Source organism: Pleuronectes platessa, chromosome 4 (assembly GCF_947347685.1).
Source record: "Pleuronectes platessa chromosome 4, fPlePla1.1, whole genome shotgun sequence".
In the NCBI taxonomy this organism is placed as follows: domain Eukaryota; kingdom Metazoa; phylum Chordata; class Actinopteri; order Pleuronectiformes; family Pleuronectidae; genus Pleuronectes; species Pleuronectes platessa.
Genome location: NC_070629.1, coordinates 26,248,882 through 26,263,978, shown reverse-complemented (window position 1 = coordinate 26,263,978; position 15,097 = coordinate 26,248,882). Strand labels below are relative to the sequence as shown.

Genomic DNA, 15,097 nt, shown 5'->3' with positions numbered 1-15,097 from the left:
GTGTGTACTGTTTTCACCAAGTACACAATGTGACACAGTTTTTGAGCAGGGCAGGTACACAATGTACTGGCAGACGTTAGGCTCCTCATTAGTGGAATAAAGTTGGAAAATACAGGACTGTAAAAAAATAAATAAAAGAACTGGGGCCATTTTAAGACATAATGGGGTCACACCAACATTTGATTCTTGTTTTGTTGTTTCCTGTTCTGTTGCACTTGTTGTGATAATGAAAATATACTACTACTGCTACTAGTAATATTAATAATGTTATAAGCCTTTAACTCTCACCTTACAGGATGTTGTGTAGTTTTTAAAAAAGCAGCGATCAAACATGTTTTTTTTAATATGTAGAGACTCTATATGAACAGCAGGTGGCGACATGGAGCTGCACTCCTCCTAACACCAGCCGTAGAAGAAGAGCACTGCTAGGCTAGCTACCAAGCTAGCAGCTGTACATCTCACGTTTGCTCAGACGTGAACTCGAACATGCTTCTCCAGACGGCCCGACCGTGGCTGCTCCGCTGCAGGACTCTACCTCGGTCCCCGTCCAGGCCCTACTATGCGGAGAAAGTGGCTCGACTCGGTTCCGAGCCGGATAAACACTCCTCTGTTTACCAGGTAGGGTTAGCCTGCAGCTAACGGTAGCTACAGCCAGGCTGTCACATTGAAAATGCACTTGGTGCTTAAATCAGGGTTAGAGCTGTCCAGCTGGGTGACGTCACACCTGAGAGATGCCGTGTAGACCAGTTAAAGTCTAATGATGTTTTTATTTGTATATATTTTAGCAGAAGCTAAGTCAAGCTAGTGTTCAGGCTGAGGAGGTCATTAGCTGTCATTGATGTCACTGTGCAGACATCTGGTCACTGCACAAGTCACAGCAGAATATATAATACATCCTTTAACTCTGCAAACTATTTCTAACTTATAACTTATAACAATTCTATGATTTAAATGTGAAAAGTTAAGTAAGTAAATTCCCTGTTGCTTGTTTGTATCTTAGACCCCCTTCACTATTATTACACCTCAGATTTGAACTGGGACGATGCAGAACTGAACAAACCTTCGAAATATACCTCTTTAGTTTAATTTACAACTTTAACAATGAGTTCATGCTGTTGTCTCCGGAGAATTGTCCCTTCTGTTGAACTGAAAAAAGCTCAAACATGTGCAGGATTATTTAAAACTTCATTCAAACACATGATCTCCTACGTTCAGAATGGAGCTATATCTTTGTTCTCTTGTGTGCATAGAAAATGTGTTTTAATTTCATTCATAAGAATTGATGGGGATATGTGATATCTATCTTAATGGTGTATATCCTAACTTCTTGGCAGCCATTAGAAACACATTGTGTTTATTAGGCCCAAACTTCTGCACATGTCACAACAAAGTTTGATTTTTCGTGTTCGAGTAAAAGTTGTACAACATGAACATCTTTTTTGCTGTCGGGTTTGTATTGTTTCTTTTACCTTCACAACATATAAAACTTTCCCTTAGGGAGTCCAACTGTTTGCAAACAGTTGTGTATACACATGATATCCTCAGTGTGGGTATAATTACAAGAGTGACATCCAGCATGCAGGCAGGGCTGTGGTTCTTAGTACACAGAACTTCTGCACGAGCATATTAACTGTGTAAATAATTAAAAAATGCAAATGCAAATCTTTCAGGAATGTTATCAGAACCAGATTAAAACACAGATAAAGTTGAGGCCAAGACGGGAGTAAATACTAAGTAGGGTTTACCTTAAAGTTTTATGGTTGAAGAGATGATTTAATCATTTTAACCATCAGTAATTTAACTTTTTGGTACATTACGTCCACATTTAACCATCATCAACTAATTCACCCTCACTGATGCAACACCACAACAGGCCACTGGATGTCACTGCAGACTCACTCTCTGAATATTTGCACAAACTTTGTCTATGAAGAGATGTGACTCACATTACATCATTTTTACTCCAGCTGAGTTCTTGACCTTTTTTATTTGGTCTTGATTTGAATGCAGTTATATGACTGAGTGTTGAGAGGATAGTAATCACTATTTCAATTGAGCCGCTAGCCGACCGTCACAATCTAATTGGTTCCATAATCATAACTTTTCCTTTTTTCTAATGGAAAAACAAAGCAGGAGATGTTGAGTTCTATAACAAGGAAATAGGTTGTTTATGTGAGAGGTGTTGGTCTTATTTGTCGTGTTCTTTCGGTGTTTTAAATCAATAGTTAATTATATGTTTCTGTAGTTGTGGTACTATATCTGCTTCAAATTGTCGTCAGTATAGTATATGTATCATCTATATGCTCTTCTTGTTTTACAGGAGAATTATGAACGAATGCAGGTTCTTGTCGACGAGCTGAAAAGCCGGACAGAGAAGATTAAATTGGGTAAGTGTGAGCAAATGTCTCAGTTCTACCCTCTGTTCTAGGTAAACTGCTCCATATGTCCTGTAGTAGATATTTTGGATTTAAGGGTTTGTTCCCAAATGTCAATAAGGTAAAAGCTATAAGTTTTTATACTGTGTGGACTCATTGTCAGTGATATTTTAGTTTACATTATAAGTCTCCATATTGTTAATGAATCTAACGTTGGGTAGATTACATAATATAATTCTAAATTTCAAGACAGTTGATGCAGTTTTATGCAAATTTGTGTGTTTATATACAAATAGTGTATAGTGCAGGGAGAAGGGTATATGTTTGTTTTTTGGGTTAGGATCTGCAACTCATGTTTACTTGATGAAAACCATCATTGGATTATTCTAAGTGTTGCTTAATTATTTGCCTTTTTATTTGTTTTGATTCAGGCGGAGGAGAAAAAGCCAGAAGGCTTCACATGTCTCGTGGGAAACTTCTGCCCAGAGAGCGTGTAGACAGACTCCTGGATCCAGGGTAATGCTTCCACTCCCATCTTCAGTTGTGATTCATTTAAAATTCATATTGAGCAAATCGATTCATAAACTTTGTAGTGAGATTTGCAAATTAGAAGAAAATGTTTTTACACTGAGCAAACCACAATTTACAAATCTAAACTAAGTGAAAAACGTGATGTGGGTAAAAAGTGATTATTGGAGTTCATCAGTAAAACTAAGTGACTGAGTTTCTGACTGAACGTGTGCCTCTGGCCAATCACAGCACTGTATTGACTGGGAGCCTTCTGAATCTAGAAGTGTTGCTGTCAGCGGTTTGCACCAGCTCGAGAGCATGATGTGTTTTTTCTTGCAGGACCCCCTTCTTGGAATTCTCTCAGTTTGCAGCAAATGAGCTCTACGGAAAAGAGGAAGTCCCAGCAGGCGGTATAATTACCGGGATTGGACGCGTGTCGGGGTACGCTTAATGACCTCCTTTTGCATGTATCTGCTAATTTGTAGTCATGTAATTATGCACACGTTACAGACACTGTATGTGCAAGGCTATTATGAAAGCAGCACCAGAGGAAAAAGTGGCTCCTATCCAATTATTACAGTGCAAGTTCCTGAATACGAAAACCAAAATTTAGATTAGAGCAAATTCTTCTGCTAACACTGACTAGAATATTAAATTGGATTTTCTCTCTGTCTCTAAATACAGAAAAAACTTGCTGCAAATATTCAAACTTATGATAATTAAGCTTGTTTTGTTAATTTTAATGGATTTTCACTTTAGTTCTCCCAGTACACTTAAGCATTTCAGTGGATTTTTTTTATTTTTTTATTTTTCATAGGGTGGAATGTGTTATTGTTGCAAATGATGCCACAGTTAAAGGAGGAACGTATTATCCAATCACCGTGAAGAAGCATCTCCGTGCACAAGAAATAGCTCAACAGAACCACCTGCCATGCATCTACTTAGGTGAGTGTTTCTGTGTTTGTAAGGGTTTGTTACAACCAGTTTTTCACTTTCACAAACATAATTAAAATTTTTAAATTAAGAAGTTCATGCTAGAAATAAAGAGAAAATGTTTTGTTTGTCAGTTTAGACTTAAAGCAACACTATGCAACTTCCTTAACTTTAAAATAGCAGCTTCAGAATGAGTTTGATTGAACTCGGCCTTCTCCTGTGAGAAGTGTGTAACTGACCAACAGTCACAGCTTCAACTGTCAGAACCAGGTCCAGTGAATTGAAGAGTAATGCTGAACTGTAGCTCTTAAACTTAATCTGTAGAATTTAATCATTTAAAAAGTTTTTTAAAAACAGCGTTTATCTCCAATATTCAACAAGGACATAAAAACAAATATCAATCCTCCTAAACCGAGTTTGGATTTGTCATAGCGGCTGTTCTCCTGGTTTAAGAAGCCGAGGATCGTGGGTAATAAACAGTTTTGATGCAGTTCTACGGAGGCAGAGCTCCACTCTACACATTTATACACTTTGTTTTTTTATCTACATGAAAACAACTTCATCACTCAACAAAATAAGTCCCCATGTGTGGCTGTATATAACAGAAGATAAAGTAGCTGTAATATAGGAGCTATATGTTAATAATCTATTAGTTGTACAAACATCCTGATGTTCTTGTTTCCTTCAGTGGATTCCGGAGGAGCCAACCTGCCCAGACAGGCCGACGTCTTTCCCGACAGAGACCATTTTGGACGCATCTTCTACAACCAGGCCAGGCTGTCTTCAGAGGGAATAGCACAGGTGACCCTCAAGTTCTCTTCATATTTCACAAGTTATTCAAATCACACAAGGAGATTTAAACGTCTTAGCTCCATAATTTGTTTGTCGCCTCTCGTTCACTGTCTTTATCTTTGATTGCATATTTTTCGTGCTTTTCAACAATCTTGCCTCTGTTCATCCCAAAAACAACTTGACTCGTATTTCTTTTCATTTCTTTGAAAGTTGAAAAGCGTATCTGAAAAATTCACTCAGGCGGCAGATATTGTAAATCGGCACTGCTGTTGCTCATTCATCTTGTCTTTGTCTGTAGGCGACTAAAATCCATCTTACTTTTGACTTTTGGTTTTGAAGAGACGTCCTTCTTTTTAGAAACAAAACAAAAACAAGTCAGACCGGGTGAGAGCTGAGGAATGAAGTGGCTCTCCAATCTACCCAGGAGTGATAATCACAGCAGCATATATTCGTTTAACTTTTAACAAATGGGGTTCCCATAATTCATCCAAGTTCTGTCTACCAGTGTTATATAAACATCAAGGATTGTTCTTCTGCTCTTAACATATTTTAAACTGGTCTTTTTCCACTTACTTTTATTCAGTCAGATTTAACACAACATTGTTATATCTGAATTTAAAATCCCAGTTTATTCATGATTTGTCTTGTCTCCTTCAGATTGCTGTTGTGATGGGCTCCTGCACGGCTGGAGGAGCTTACGTACCAGCGATGGCAGATGAAAGCATCATTGTGAAGAAGCAAGGAACAATCTTCCTCGGAGGACCTCCACTGGTTTGCTCATTTTTTACATCCTATCTAACTGTGTAGAGGGAGAGATTTAGAGTCAAGTTGAGAGATTAACTAAACTCAATGTCACTTAATGGTTAAATGGAAGAGCATTCCTAGTTAGGACGATCATTCCCATTGTCAGATTTTCCTGTTTTCCTCATGGGAAGCTGACGTGGTCGGGATAATAAACCTATATGTTCCCTGCCCATGACCTATAATCATTTATTTAATTATGAATAAATAACTTTTCATAGAGAATCTCTGTTTCATTTCTCACAGGTCAAAGCTGCCACTGGAGAAGAAGTTTCTGCCGAGGACCTTGGCGGCGCCGATCTTCACTGCAAGTAGGAAATTAACAGTATTGTACATGTGTGGAATTGTGGGTTTTTCTTTAAGAAACGTTTATTATATGAAATATGAATTAGGCCGTGTGTGTGTGTGTGACTCCACCCTGAACCCCTGACTCCTTTTGAAAAAGATCAAGTGCTTTTGAGTGTAAGTTATGTTGTAAGTTATATTGTATAAAGTCTCAGACACTAGCTAGGATTTGATTTCCACTTTGCATAGATCTTAGTCTTTTTATATTATTTAATCACACAATGAAAGGGTTACTAGTTTATTTCTGATAATAATAATATCTATGTTCTTGCTCCCATCAGTGTCGTCATCTTAAGTATCGATGTATGTGCTGTAATATTTCCCCGGTGATTGATCAGTTGTATATTTTCCAGGAAATCCGGTGTGACCGATCACTACGCTTTGGACGATAATCACGCGCTTCATTTGGCACGGAAGGCGGTGCGGAACCTCAACTACAGGAAAAATATCGAGGTCAGTCCAGAAGAATAACTATTGATATTTAATAATTTATGGTGCTCTCTTGTCTGTGCTTCCTGTTGCCACTGAGCCTGTCTGATGTTTTTCAGGTCACCACAGAACCCGTTGAGGCTCCTCTGTACCCGGCAGATGAGCTCTATGGTATCGTTGGAGCTAACTTGAAACGCAACTTTGATGTCAGAGAGGTAGACGTCCAGTTTCCTTTACATTTCCTTAGAAGAGGAACGGTTGTAGAGGCTGTACTTGATTCACTACTACAAGGGATTTAATAATAGCACTACAAAGTCATTTAATAATCATAACTTAACTCCTCTCAACTTTATCGTTGTGGTTGCAGGTACTTAAAAAGTCTTAAAATGTCTATTTTACGAATAAAAGGCCTTTAAAGTATTAAACTATTTTAAATTCAGCTTATACAGATCTTAATTCTTTTAGGCATATCGCTGCCAAAGATTACTGCAAAATGTTTTCGTCTCTGCCAGACCACAGAAGAAGAATTACTTCCAGTATGTGCTGCACCCTCAGCCTGTTTCTGGTTTGGTTTTTGCATTGCGTTAATGCTTTTCAAATGCAGCTTTAATGAAAAGGGGCTTGAGAATGACGAGTACTTGTGGTCGGTCAATCCAGAGCCTGGAGGAGCAAACTGCACTGTGTGTTTAAAGTTCTTCAGTCTTGGGACATTTGGGGTCAAAGCAGTTGAGTCTGATCAGCATGTTTACTTTAGAAATACATTCAATCAAGTGTGTATTTCCATCACAAGTTTAGTCTTTTTAAGTAGGCATTAAACATGTCTTAAAAAGCCCTAAATTTACGCTCTTTATAGCTATAGATGTCCTGTTAGTTAAATGTGTGATTTGCCATTAATTAAATTGATTTTGTCATAATCTTACCATCAGAAAACCAGATTCATAGAGCACGGACTCAGGTTTTATAAATAATAGGAGTAAAACTGTCTTTCACAGGTCCAGAATGCACTTCAGACACTACTTAGCTGTCAGCTCCCTCTATCGGGAGGGAAGTCGATAATGGACGACTGGCATCAATCATGTGTTTCTGCTTTCTCCGGCCGCTGCCTGCCAGATGATCTCATTTGGTTTAAAGCCTGTGTCTTTGATCCGTGATGTAGAACCAGGAGCAAGAATTACTGCTAACCCTCGGGAGGTCAAAGTGTGGAACAGTATTGACGCTGCATTTAGTTTGCAAACTCAACTGAGAGCTTCCCTCTTTACAGGAGTTCCACTGTAATCGCCTTTTCAACAAGGGAAGCCCTTAAATCACTGAAGTCAAAACACTTAAGTAAAAGAAACTCTCTTTAAAAGTGTCAGCGGAAACAAATTTAATCAATGCAGCCGTCTGATAATGTATTATAGTCATACCTCAGTCATATTCGTCATACCTCAGTAGGAATGAATGGATTTGCCGAAAGTTTAACTACATACAGGTATCAGAATAATGTCAGTAGATGCATATAAAAGAAAAAATATAACATTTTTGTTACAGGTCTTTCTTTTAGCTTTTCTAACTTTATCGTATTTGTGTGCAGGTCATTGCCAGAGTTGTAGACGGCAGCAAATTTGATGAGTTCAAGGCTTTCTATGGAGACACACTTGTTACAGGTAACGCAAAATCATTTTTAACTGTTTATCAACATAGAGAAATTCCTAGAATCCAGAATTTGACTCAAATATTTCCGCAGGATTTTCAAGAATATTTGGTTACCCGGTCGGGATCATCGGCAACAACGGAGTCTTGTTTTCAGAATCTGCAAAAAAGGTAAATATCGTTAAGGTGTAAACAGAAGCTCCCTGGTGGTGGTGGTAATAAATATAGAGTTCTAAGATTTATTTGACAATGTCTCCAAAGCTTTGTTATAACCTTAATACTTCATCTCGCTTATAACACAAAGTTACATTTCTACAGCAGCAATCATAAGATTTCCTTAATAGAAATGAGATCTGCAAAACGTGTAAAATGTAAAAGCTCTCATGACGATGTTGAGTTTTCAGAATGTTAAACATCGTGCTGGTTCATGCCTCTGAAATGTTAATAGTGAAGCAGTTCAGATGAAATTCTCCTCAGGGATTTGCTGATTATCAATATTTCTCTCGTGAGGGAGCTTTAGTGCTGGAAGCTGGTTCGTTGTGACCCTCCACAGTCAAGGCGACGAGTTCCCCTCGTACAATAAGCTCTCAAATTGCACTTGTGTGGAACATCTCCTGAGTGCGCTGATGAATGGCTTTGTAATAACATAGCATTTAGAGACCACGGACGAGGCACAATCATAATTTTCATTTAATATAAATCACTTAATTTGCAAGCCAATCTGCCGTGAACAGACCTGAACTCTACACAGCCTCGGGAAAGATGAGGAGCTGAATTTGTGATTATAGACTAATAAGTTTTTCAAACACATCTCGAATTAGATTACAAGCTGGGGGTGGGGGGTTTCTTTGATTTATATCTGTGAGGTCTTAATATGATGGCATGAACGCCGGTTATCTCATCATGCAATTACTGTCGAGAGAGACGGATTCCGTGCTTCAGACGTGGAACAGACGAGCTCGGCGAGCACGTCCACGAAAAATCAATTCCACACCTGCACACTCAGACACGCTGTCATTACTTAAGACATGCCGGGCTTCTGTTATGCTAACTTTAAGATTTTAAAAAGCTTTTCCCCAGGTATTTGTGCTGGTGAAAGGGAGAGGAAGCAGAGAAAAGATTAGATTTGTGTTGTTGTGCACACATCAGGGAGCCAGCTGATGGATCATTTCTCACCAAGTGACAGTTTCTAATGGGCAGCCGTCTCCCACATTGTCTCCTACCTCTGTTTACACTTTGCGATGCGAGGCAGGCTGCATCGCCGACAGAAAGCCCGGCAGAGGTAAATGCCAAAATAAAGAAAACGGCTTGAGTAATTCAGCGATACAAAATGTATGCAAATGAGGTGTCTCCGCACAGTGCACCGTCCTTTGTGCCTGTTTGCCTGAGCAACAGCTCCTGGCAGCTCCGTGTTGTGCCCAGTGAAAAGCCATTCAGCTCCTTCATCTCAAAGTAATGTCTGGTAAATACAAAGCCAGACGACGTCCCCATCAGCCTGATGACTTTCTGTCCTGCCTGGTCAGGAGGATGATGATCAGGGTGAGGCCGACTGATCGCACACTGGGCACGGAGCAGCTGAAGTCGATTCTTAAGCCTCAATTGTTTGGGATATCAAGTAAATTGGTCACTTGAGGGATTGAAGAGCATCGCTGTGTTCACCGGTTTGCTGTTTTAGAAATCAAAATATCCACTATTAACCAAGATAGTTTGGTTTCAGTGTGCGTTTCATCTCTAGTTCCTCAAGCACTTCTGTTTATATTCTTCTTACATATTTAAACTGGTTTCTTTAGGGAGTTATGATAGTTATGATTTCCGGAGATGTGAAGACAAATAAGTTGTTGTTGTCTTTCAAGGTAGTGATTCTAAATGTCAAATTTCTTTTCTTTTCAGGGGACGCATTTCATCGAGTTGTGTTGCCAACGAAACATTCCACTCATTTTTCTACAAAACATAACAGGTCAGTGGGAGTTCACACTGTCTGATGTTTGAAGAGCACTGACATGTGATAGAATGAGATATTAACAGTGAGTGCAACAGTGAAGCCACAATTAAATTCACTGGATCCAGGTTTTGATTTGGAACTGTACCAAGTTTCACACACTCATAGATATCAGTCCTCATCAAGATCCCTCAATTATTTGCATATTCCCCATTATCTCACAATGTAAAAGATAGAGATCTGCTAAATAACAGACAAACAAAAGAAAACCCTACCCTTCTAGCCGGAGGTGATTGTTATCAGAGGGGTTAAATAACAGGAATAATCTGTCAGTATTGTGGTTTTTAATGGATTCCGAGGCACCTAATGAACTTGCATGTAATGCAATACAACGCTGGTTATCATCCTCAGTTCGTGTGGCATGGTGTACAAACCCTTATCAGCAATCTCTCAGTTTTACTTGTTCCTCATTAAAGATTTATTTTTAACACACTCCGGTTTTTCTCCCTGGAGACAACAACAAACACACACACACACACTTTCAAAGTCAACACAGCTCTTTATCTGAAATCTCTGTCTGCTGCCTCTCAGGGTTCATGGTGGGTAGAGAGTATGAAGCAGGAGGCATCGCCAAGGATGGAGCCAAGATGGTGACCGCAGTCGCCTGCGCCAATGTACCCAAGATCACCGTTATCGTCGGAGGATCCTACGGTGCAGGAAACTACGGCATGTGTGGCCGAGCCTACAGGTATGAAGAGGTTAATGTGTCTGTTAGCACCAGGAACCATGAAAGAAAACCAGCTGCTTGCCAATGACCATTAGCTGTATCTAGATTGTTTGTGAATATCTGGAGTGTGAAACCACACTGTGCATCAGGTACCTTTTGTGTTTTTACATCTGGGTGCAAGTTACCATTTCGTAGCAGCAGGAAAAGAGGCTTTCCGTGTAAAAATGCATGTTTCATAGTGAATTAATTTGAATTCTGTCAAGATTCTCAGTCCTCAAGATGATTGTAATCTGAGAAGAGTTGAATCAAGGGGGGGGCTGGGCTCGGTTAGAGATGCTTGAGGATGTTTCACCTCATTCGAGAGGTTCTTGAGTCCAGAAACTGAAGAACTGAAACCTTTATTCAATTCATCTTCTTTCTTAATTTCAACCAACACTCACCACCACCCTATACTAATTATTAGAATGTCCTTTTCATTATTATTACTTCTATAAAAATACAAAAATTAACAGAATGAGGGGATGGTACGACACCAGGACTCCTGTAAAAACAACAGCGCTGCAGAGGTGTTTCTGTAATTTCAACTTTCAAACTTGTAATTGTGCAATTCTGTCCACTCAGCAGTAAACAAACTTTTAATGTGTATTATCAGTAGATCTGAATCTGAATGCCCCCACATTTCTTTGCAAAGTATATGGTTGTAAAATGACATATTGAGTGAATAGTTTAGATACAATCTGTTTGTCAACTTGGAAGATTGAATTTTCCCATCTGTCTCCCTCTGTCCCCTCGATTTAAATATGTTTAGAATCTTCTGAAACTAATTTTGAAACAAGCACAGATGAAAACTTTTATTCGTACTTACCTTTAGTTGGACTTTCCTGAATTCTTAAAGGAAACCGAATCCCTCATCAGTGGCTGTTGTTTGTCATCACTTGGTGTCAGACCTTTTGTACAGATTCATTTTTGAGACGTTATCAGCAGAGCACGGCCGAATTATCATTTGACCTTTCACAGACCGACAGGTAGCTGTGTTTATGTTGGCTGATAGGAAAACTGTTATCTCACTGAATAAACAATGTAGAAGACGATGTTTGTGTTCAGTTATTTATAATAAAGTTTACAGTTAATCAATAAAATATAAGTTACATTTCTCTGTAATGGTTTGATAACAACGTCTTTGACATCATTTCTAATAATATGAGATATAAGCAGAAATTGTGACTCCCTATTATCTGTATGGGCATTGTTCCCAAAATCCATATCGGTCTCGGCTCTACTAATTGTTTGTAATGAATCTGTCTGTTCTGGTTTAGAACTAAATGAACTCTCTCTGTTTCTCCTCGCTCAGCCCTCGCTTCCTGTTCATGTGGCCCAACTCTCGTATCTCGGTGATGGGCGGTGAGCAGGCGGCCACCGTCCTCGCCACCATCACGAAGGATCAGAGGGCGCGCGAGGGAAAGGAGGTAATGGTTCCCATGAGTCACCCCGTCTGCACGTCACTGGAACCTCGCCGATTAGCTCTGGTGGTTTTCTGCTGCCAAAAGCATAAACATTACAAAAGACACTTTTCTTTCAGTAATGGTTTGACATGGCACTTATTACAAGGGTGGTATTTTATCAGTGGGATGTGCTACAGCGATGACTTACCCTGAATAGTGCAGCCATCAATGGGATATAATTAAACCGTGGCAGGTATGCTGTTATGGGTGAATTAAGACTGTGTTAATAGAGCTTGAATGACCCCTCGTATCAGGGCCTGATGGCAGGCAAGCCTATCAGAGGTTTGGATGGTTCAACAGTATAAAGCATTAAAATGAAGGAAAAGGTAGTAAAAACTTATTATGGTTTTTTTATTGGCTAATTTGATTCCAGTTGTCTTTACAGAGGTTTTTGTCGATGCTGTGAGTCGTACCATTCCAAAGTAAATCATGAAATAAACACAACAGAGTTTGTCAGCTGAGCTTAATGTGATAACACAATCACAATTAAAGCATCTTTGTCTTTACGTGTTCATGAGTAAAAAAAGGGAAAAGTCACGAGACGCATTTGAAACTTCACCATGGTTGTTGAATTAAACTATAAATTCAACTGTGGGACATTTTCACTTATTGTGAGTCGCTGTTATTAATTGATTAATTGGTCAAATTAACAGCAAATCAATCGACAATGAGTGAATTCTTCAATTTCACTCAGTAAATCATCTTTTCAACTAATCTTTGAAGCCGTAGTTTGTGCTGTTGTTGAACTTGGTTCCCATATAATAATGTGTTTCTAATATTTGTTCATATCATTTATATCAACACTGGTCGACTAGAGGAACTGAAAAAATACAGTATTGACTCAACACTTTCTGTTAAACTCCGTGTTTTCTGTCTTCAGTGTTTATTGTCACCTTCCGTGACAAATGAATTTGCCCCGTGCTCTTCACGCAGCCTTTAAAAAAAAATCCCATTTGAACAAGCTGCGTTTTAATGGATTGTGATTGTAAAACTTTATCTTTCATTCCATGTCCTTCTGAAAAACTAATCAGTTCCAATGTTTCTTCACAGTTCACCGCCGAGCAAGAGGCCGCCATGAAGGAGCCGATCGTGCGGCGGTTCGAAGCCGAGGGCAGCCCGTACTTCTCCAGTGCCAGGTAAGCTCCATCTGACTTCCTGTCTCAGTCTGTGGTGAAATGAGACTTTACACAATGGTGCCAAGGGAACATGTTTCTTCTTCTGTGGAATTATAAAATTGGGCAAACGGAGACAAACAAAAGCCACCAGTATTTATTTCTAATTTATTTTTATACATGTCATGTGCTCCTGCTTTTCCAAGAATGGAGCAACCACAAGAGGCTCTTCATGCATGAGGAGTGAGGCTGTAATGTCTTTCAAGTGTGTTTCCTCTCCATCAGACATCCTGTTGTTTTGTTACAATCAGGCCTCTGGGTTCTTTTAATACTGCAAGTGAGCAGAGAACCTATCAGATGATCTCTGAGTTCAAACCAGGAATAATATGTAACACGCAGATTATATATGAGATGAACTGAGAAACGATATCAATTAGTTTTGATGTATTTGATGTGGACAAGACAACATAAAAACACAGAAGTTAAAACACAGACTTGCAAGACATGAGGTGAAATATCAAGAGAATATCAACATAAAAAATTACATATAATTACAATGACTTTAAATTGATTTTAAAGTCTGTTTGACAAGTTAAAGTCTTTCTCTAGCCTCCGTCTATGAATTGAGTTTATTAATACAATCAGTTGTTGGGATAATATCAACAGGAAATTAAGATCTAATGGGTTTTGTAGAAGATAAATATGATAAATGTTCTCTTCACTGATCAGTATTAAAGACCCTGACTGATAATATGTGTGAATCAATAACACATGAACATGTTGAAGTCAAAGAGGTTTAACAGTCGGTTCATGGATAGATTCTCTTCTGGTTCAAGCTTCTCAAATGTGATGTTTAGCTTTTCTACATCTGTCATGATAATAGATTCAATATGTTTGGGTTCGGGGGATTGATTGGTCAATACCAGCAATTTGATGATGTTACTTTGGGCTCCACTATGGAGCTTTTGATTATACGATTTTCATATGATAAAATTGACTTACGAGCCATTAGTATGTTATTAGAAGCTCAGAATCATGTGCATGATCTTAAACGAAGGTAGAAAAGAGAATCAGCTTCGGAATCAAAGAGCAGATCAACCTAAAATTATTAAGGAGGAGGAACATAGGAATCTGTGACTGTTAGGAAACGTGCACGGGTTCGACAGGCAGCATCAGGTGAGTGAGGTGAAATGTGTCATGTAACAAACTGATGTGTCTCTTTCCACAGACTGTGGGATGACGGGATTATTGATCCAGCAGACACCCGTCTGGTGTTGGGTCTGAGTCTCAGCGCGGCGCTGAACGCACCAACGAAGAAGACGCGTTTCGGAGTGTTCAGGATGTAGCGTGTGTGGGTGTAGACCTCGGATCTAACAGAGTTGTACTGTATTTATACTCGTTTTTGTAGTTTTAATCCTGATTTGTCACCAGATTAACAAAGATTAAAAAAAATAAACACTAGAAAAACATCACCTGAGTGAATGAACAACGTGGATGATGTTGTGGGACATTTCCACTGTCAGGTTGTGCCTTAACTGTTACTACACCAGTGTAAATGCAACTCTAGTTATTAACCTGTTTCCTTTAGTGGGCTGGGTTGTTTTATTTGATAAAATTCTGTAAATGTGAAATATAAAAGTTAGAAAATCTGAATTTGTGTGCTGTTTTTTTTATAGTCAGGAGCAGATTATGAGAGAAAGCAACGCTCATAAGGGGGCGCTGTTCAGCCATGAATCTCTCAGTTGTTGTATTTCACTTTCAAGCTTTAAATAAGAAATTGTGGTGTTTTAATATTTTAATAATACAGATTTGAGGGGAATTCACACCCAAATAAAAGTTTTCTTTTAAATGTCCGAGCTCGGCACAGATATCTATAATCTGCACTTTTTCATTTTTGTTATTGTGCATATGTTGTGTTAGGTCCAGCAGGAATAGGATGTGTTGTTAATAGATAGCTGCTCCAGGCAGAGAGTGTTGTGTACCGAAGCTACAGAGAGAGA

The 15,097-nt window shown here is 39.0% G+C and overlaps 1 protein-coding gene across 1 annotated transcript; it reads left to right on the top strand.

Annotated features, from left to right (window-relative positions):
* The first annotated feature begins 399 nt into the window (after positions 1 to 399).
* mccc2 (methylcrotonyl-CoA carboxylase subunit 2) lies at positions 400 to 14,750 on the top strand. The gene is made up of 17 exons (XM_053420131.1): positions 400 to 618; positions 2,321 to 2,387; positions 2,807 to 2,891; positions 3,225 to 3,326; positions 3,703 to 3,830; positions 4,507 to 4,619; positions 5,268 to 5,381; positions 5,658 to 5,722; positions 6,110 to 6,209; positions 6,305 to 6,400; positions 7,759 to 7,831; positions 7,912 to 7,988; positions 9,708 to 9,774; positions 10,348 to 10,504; positions 11,835 to 11,949; positions 13,036 to 13,121; positions 14,326 to 14,750. Exons 1-17 carry the CDS (start codon positions 487 to 489, stop codon positions 14,441 to 14,443), a joined length of 1,695 nt encoding a protein of 564 aa, XP_053276106.1. The 5' UTR covers positions 400 to 486; the 3' UTR covers positions 14,444 to 14,750.
* The last annotated feature ends 347 nt before the right edge of the window (positions 14,751 to 15,097 follow it).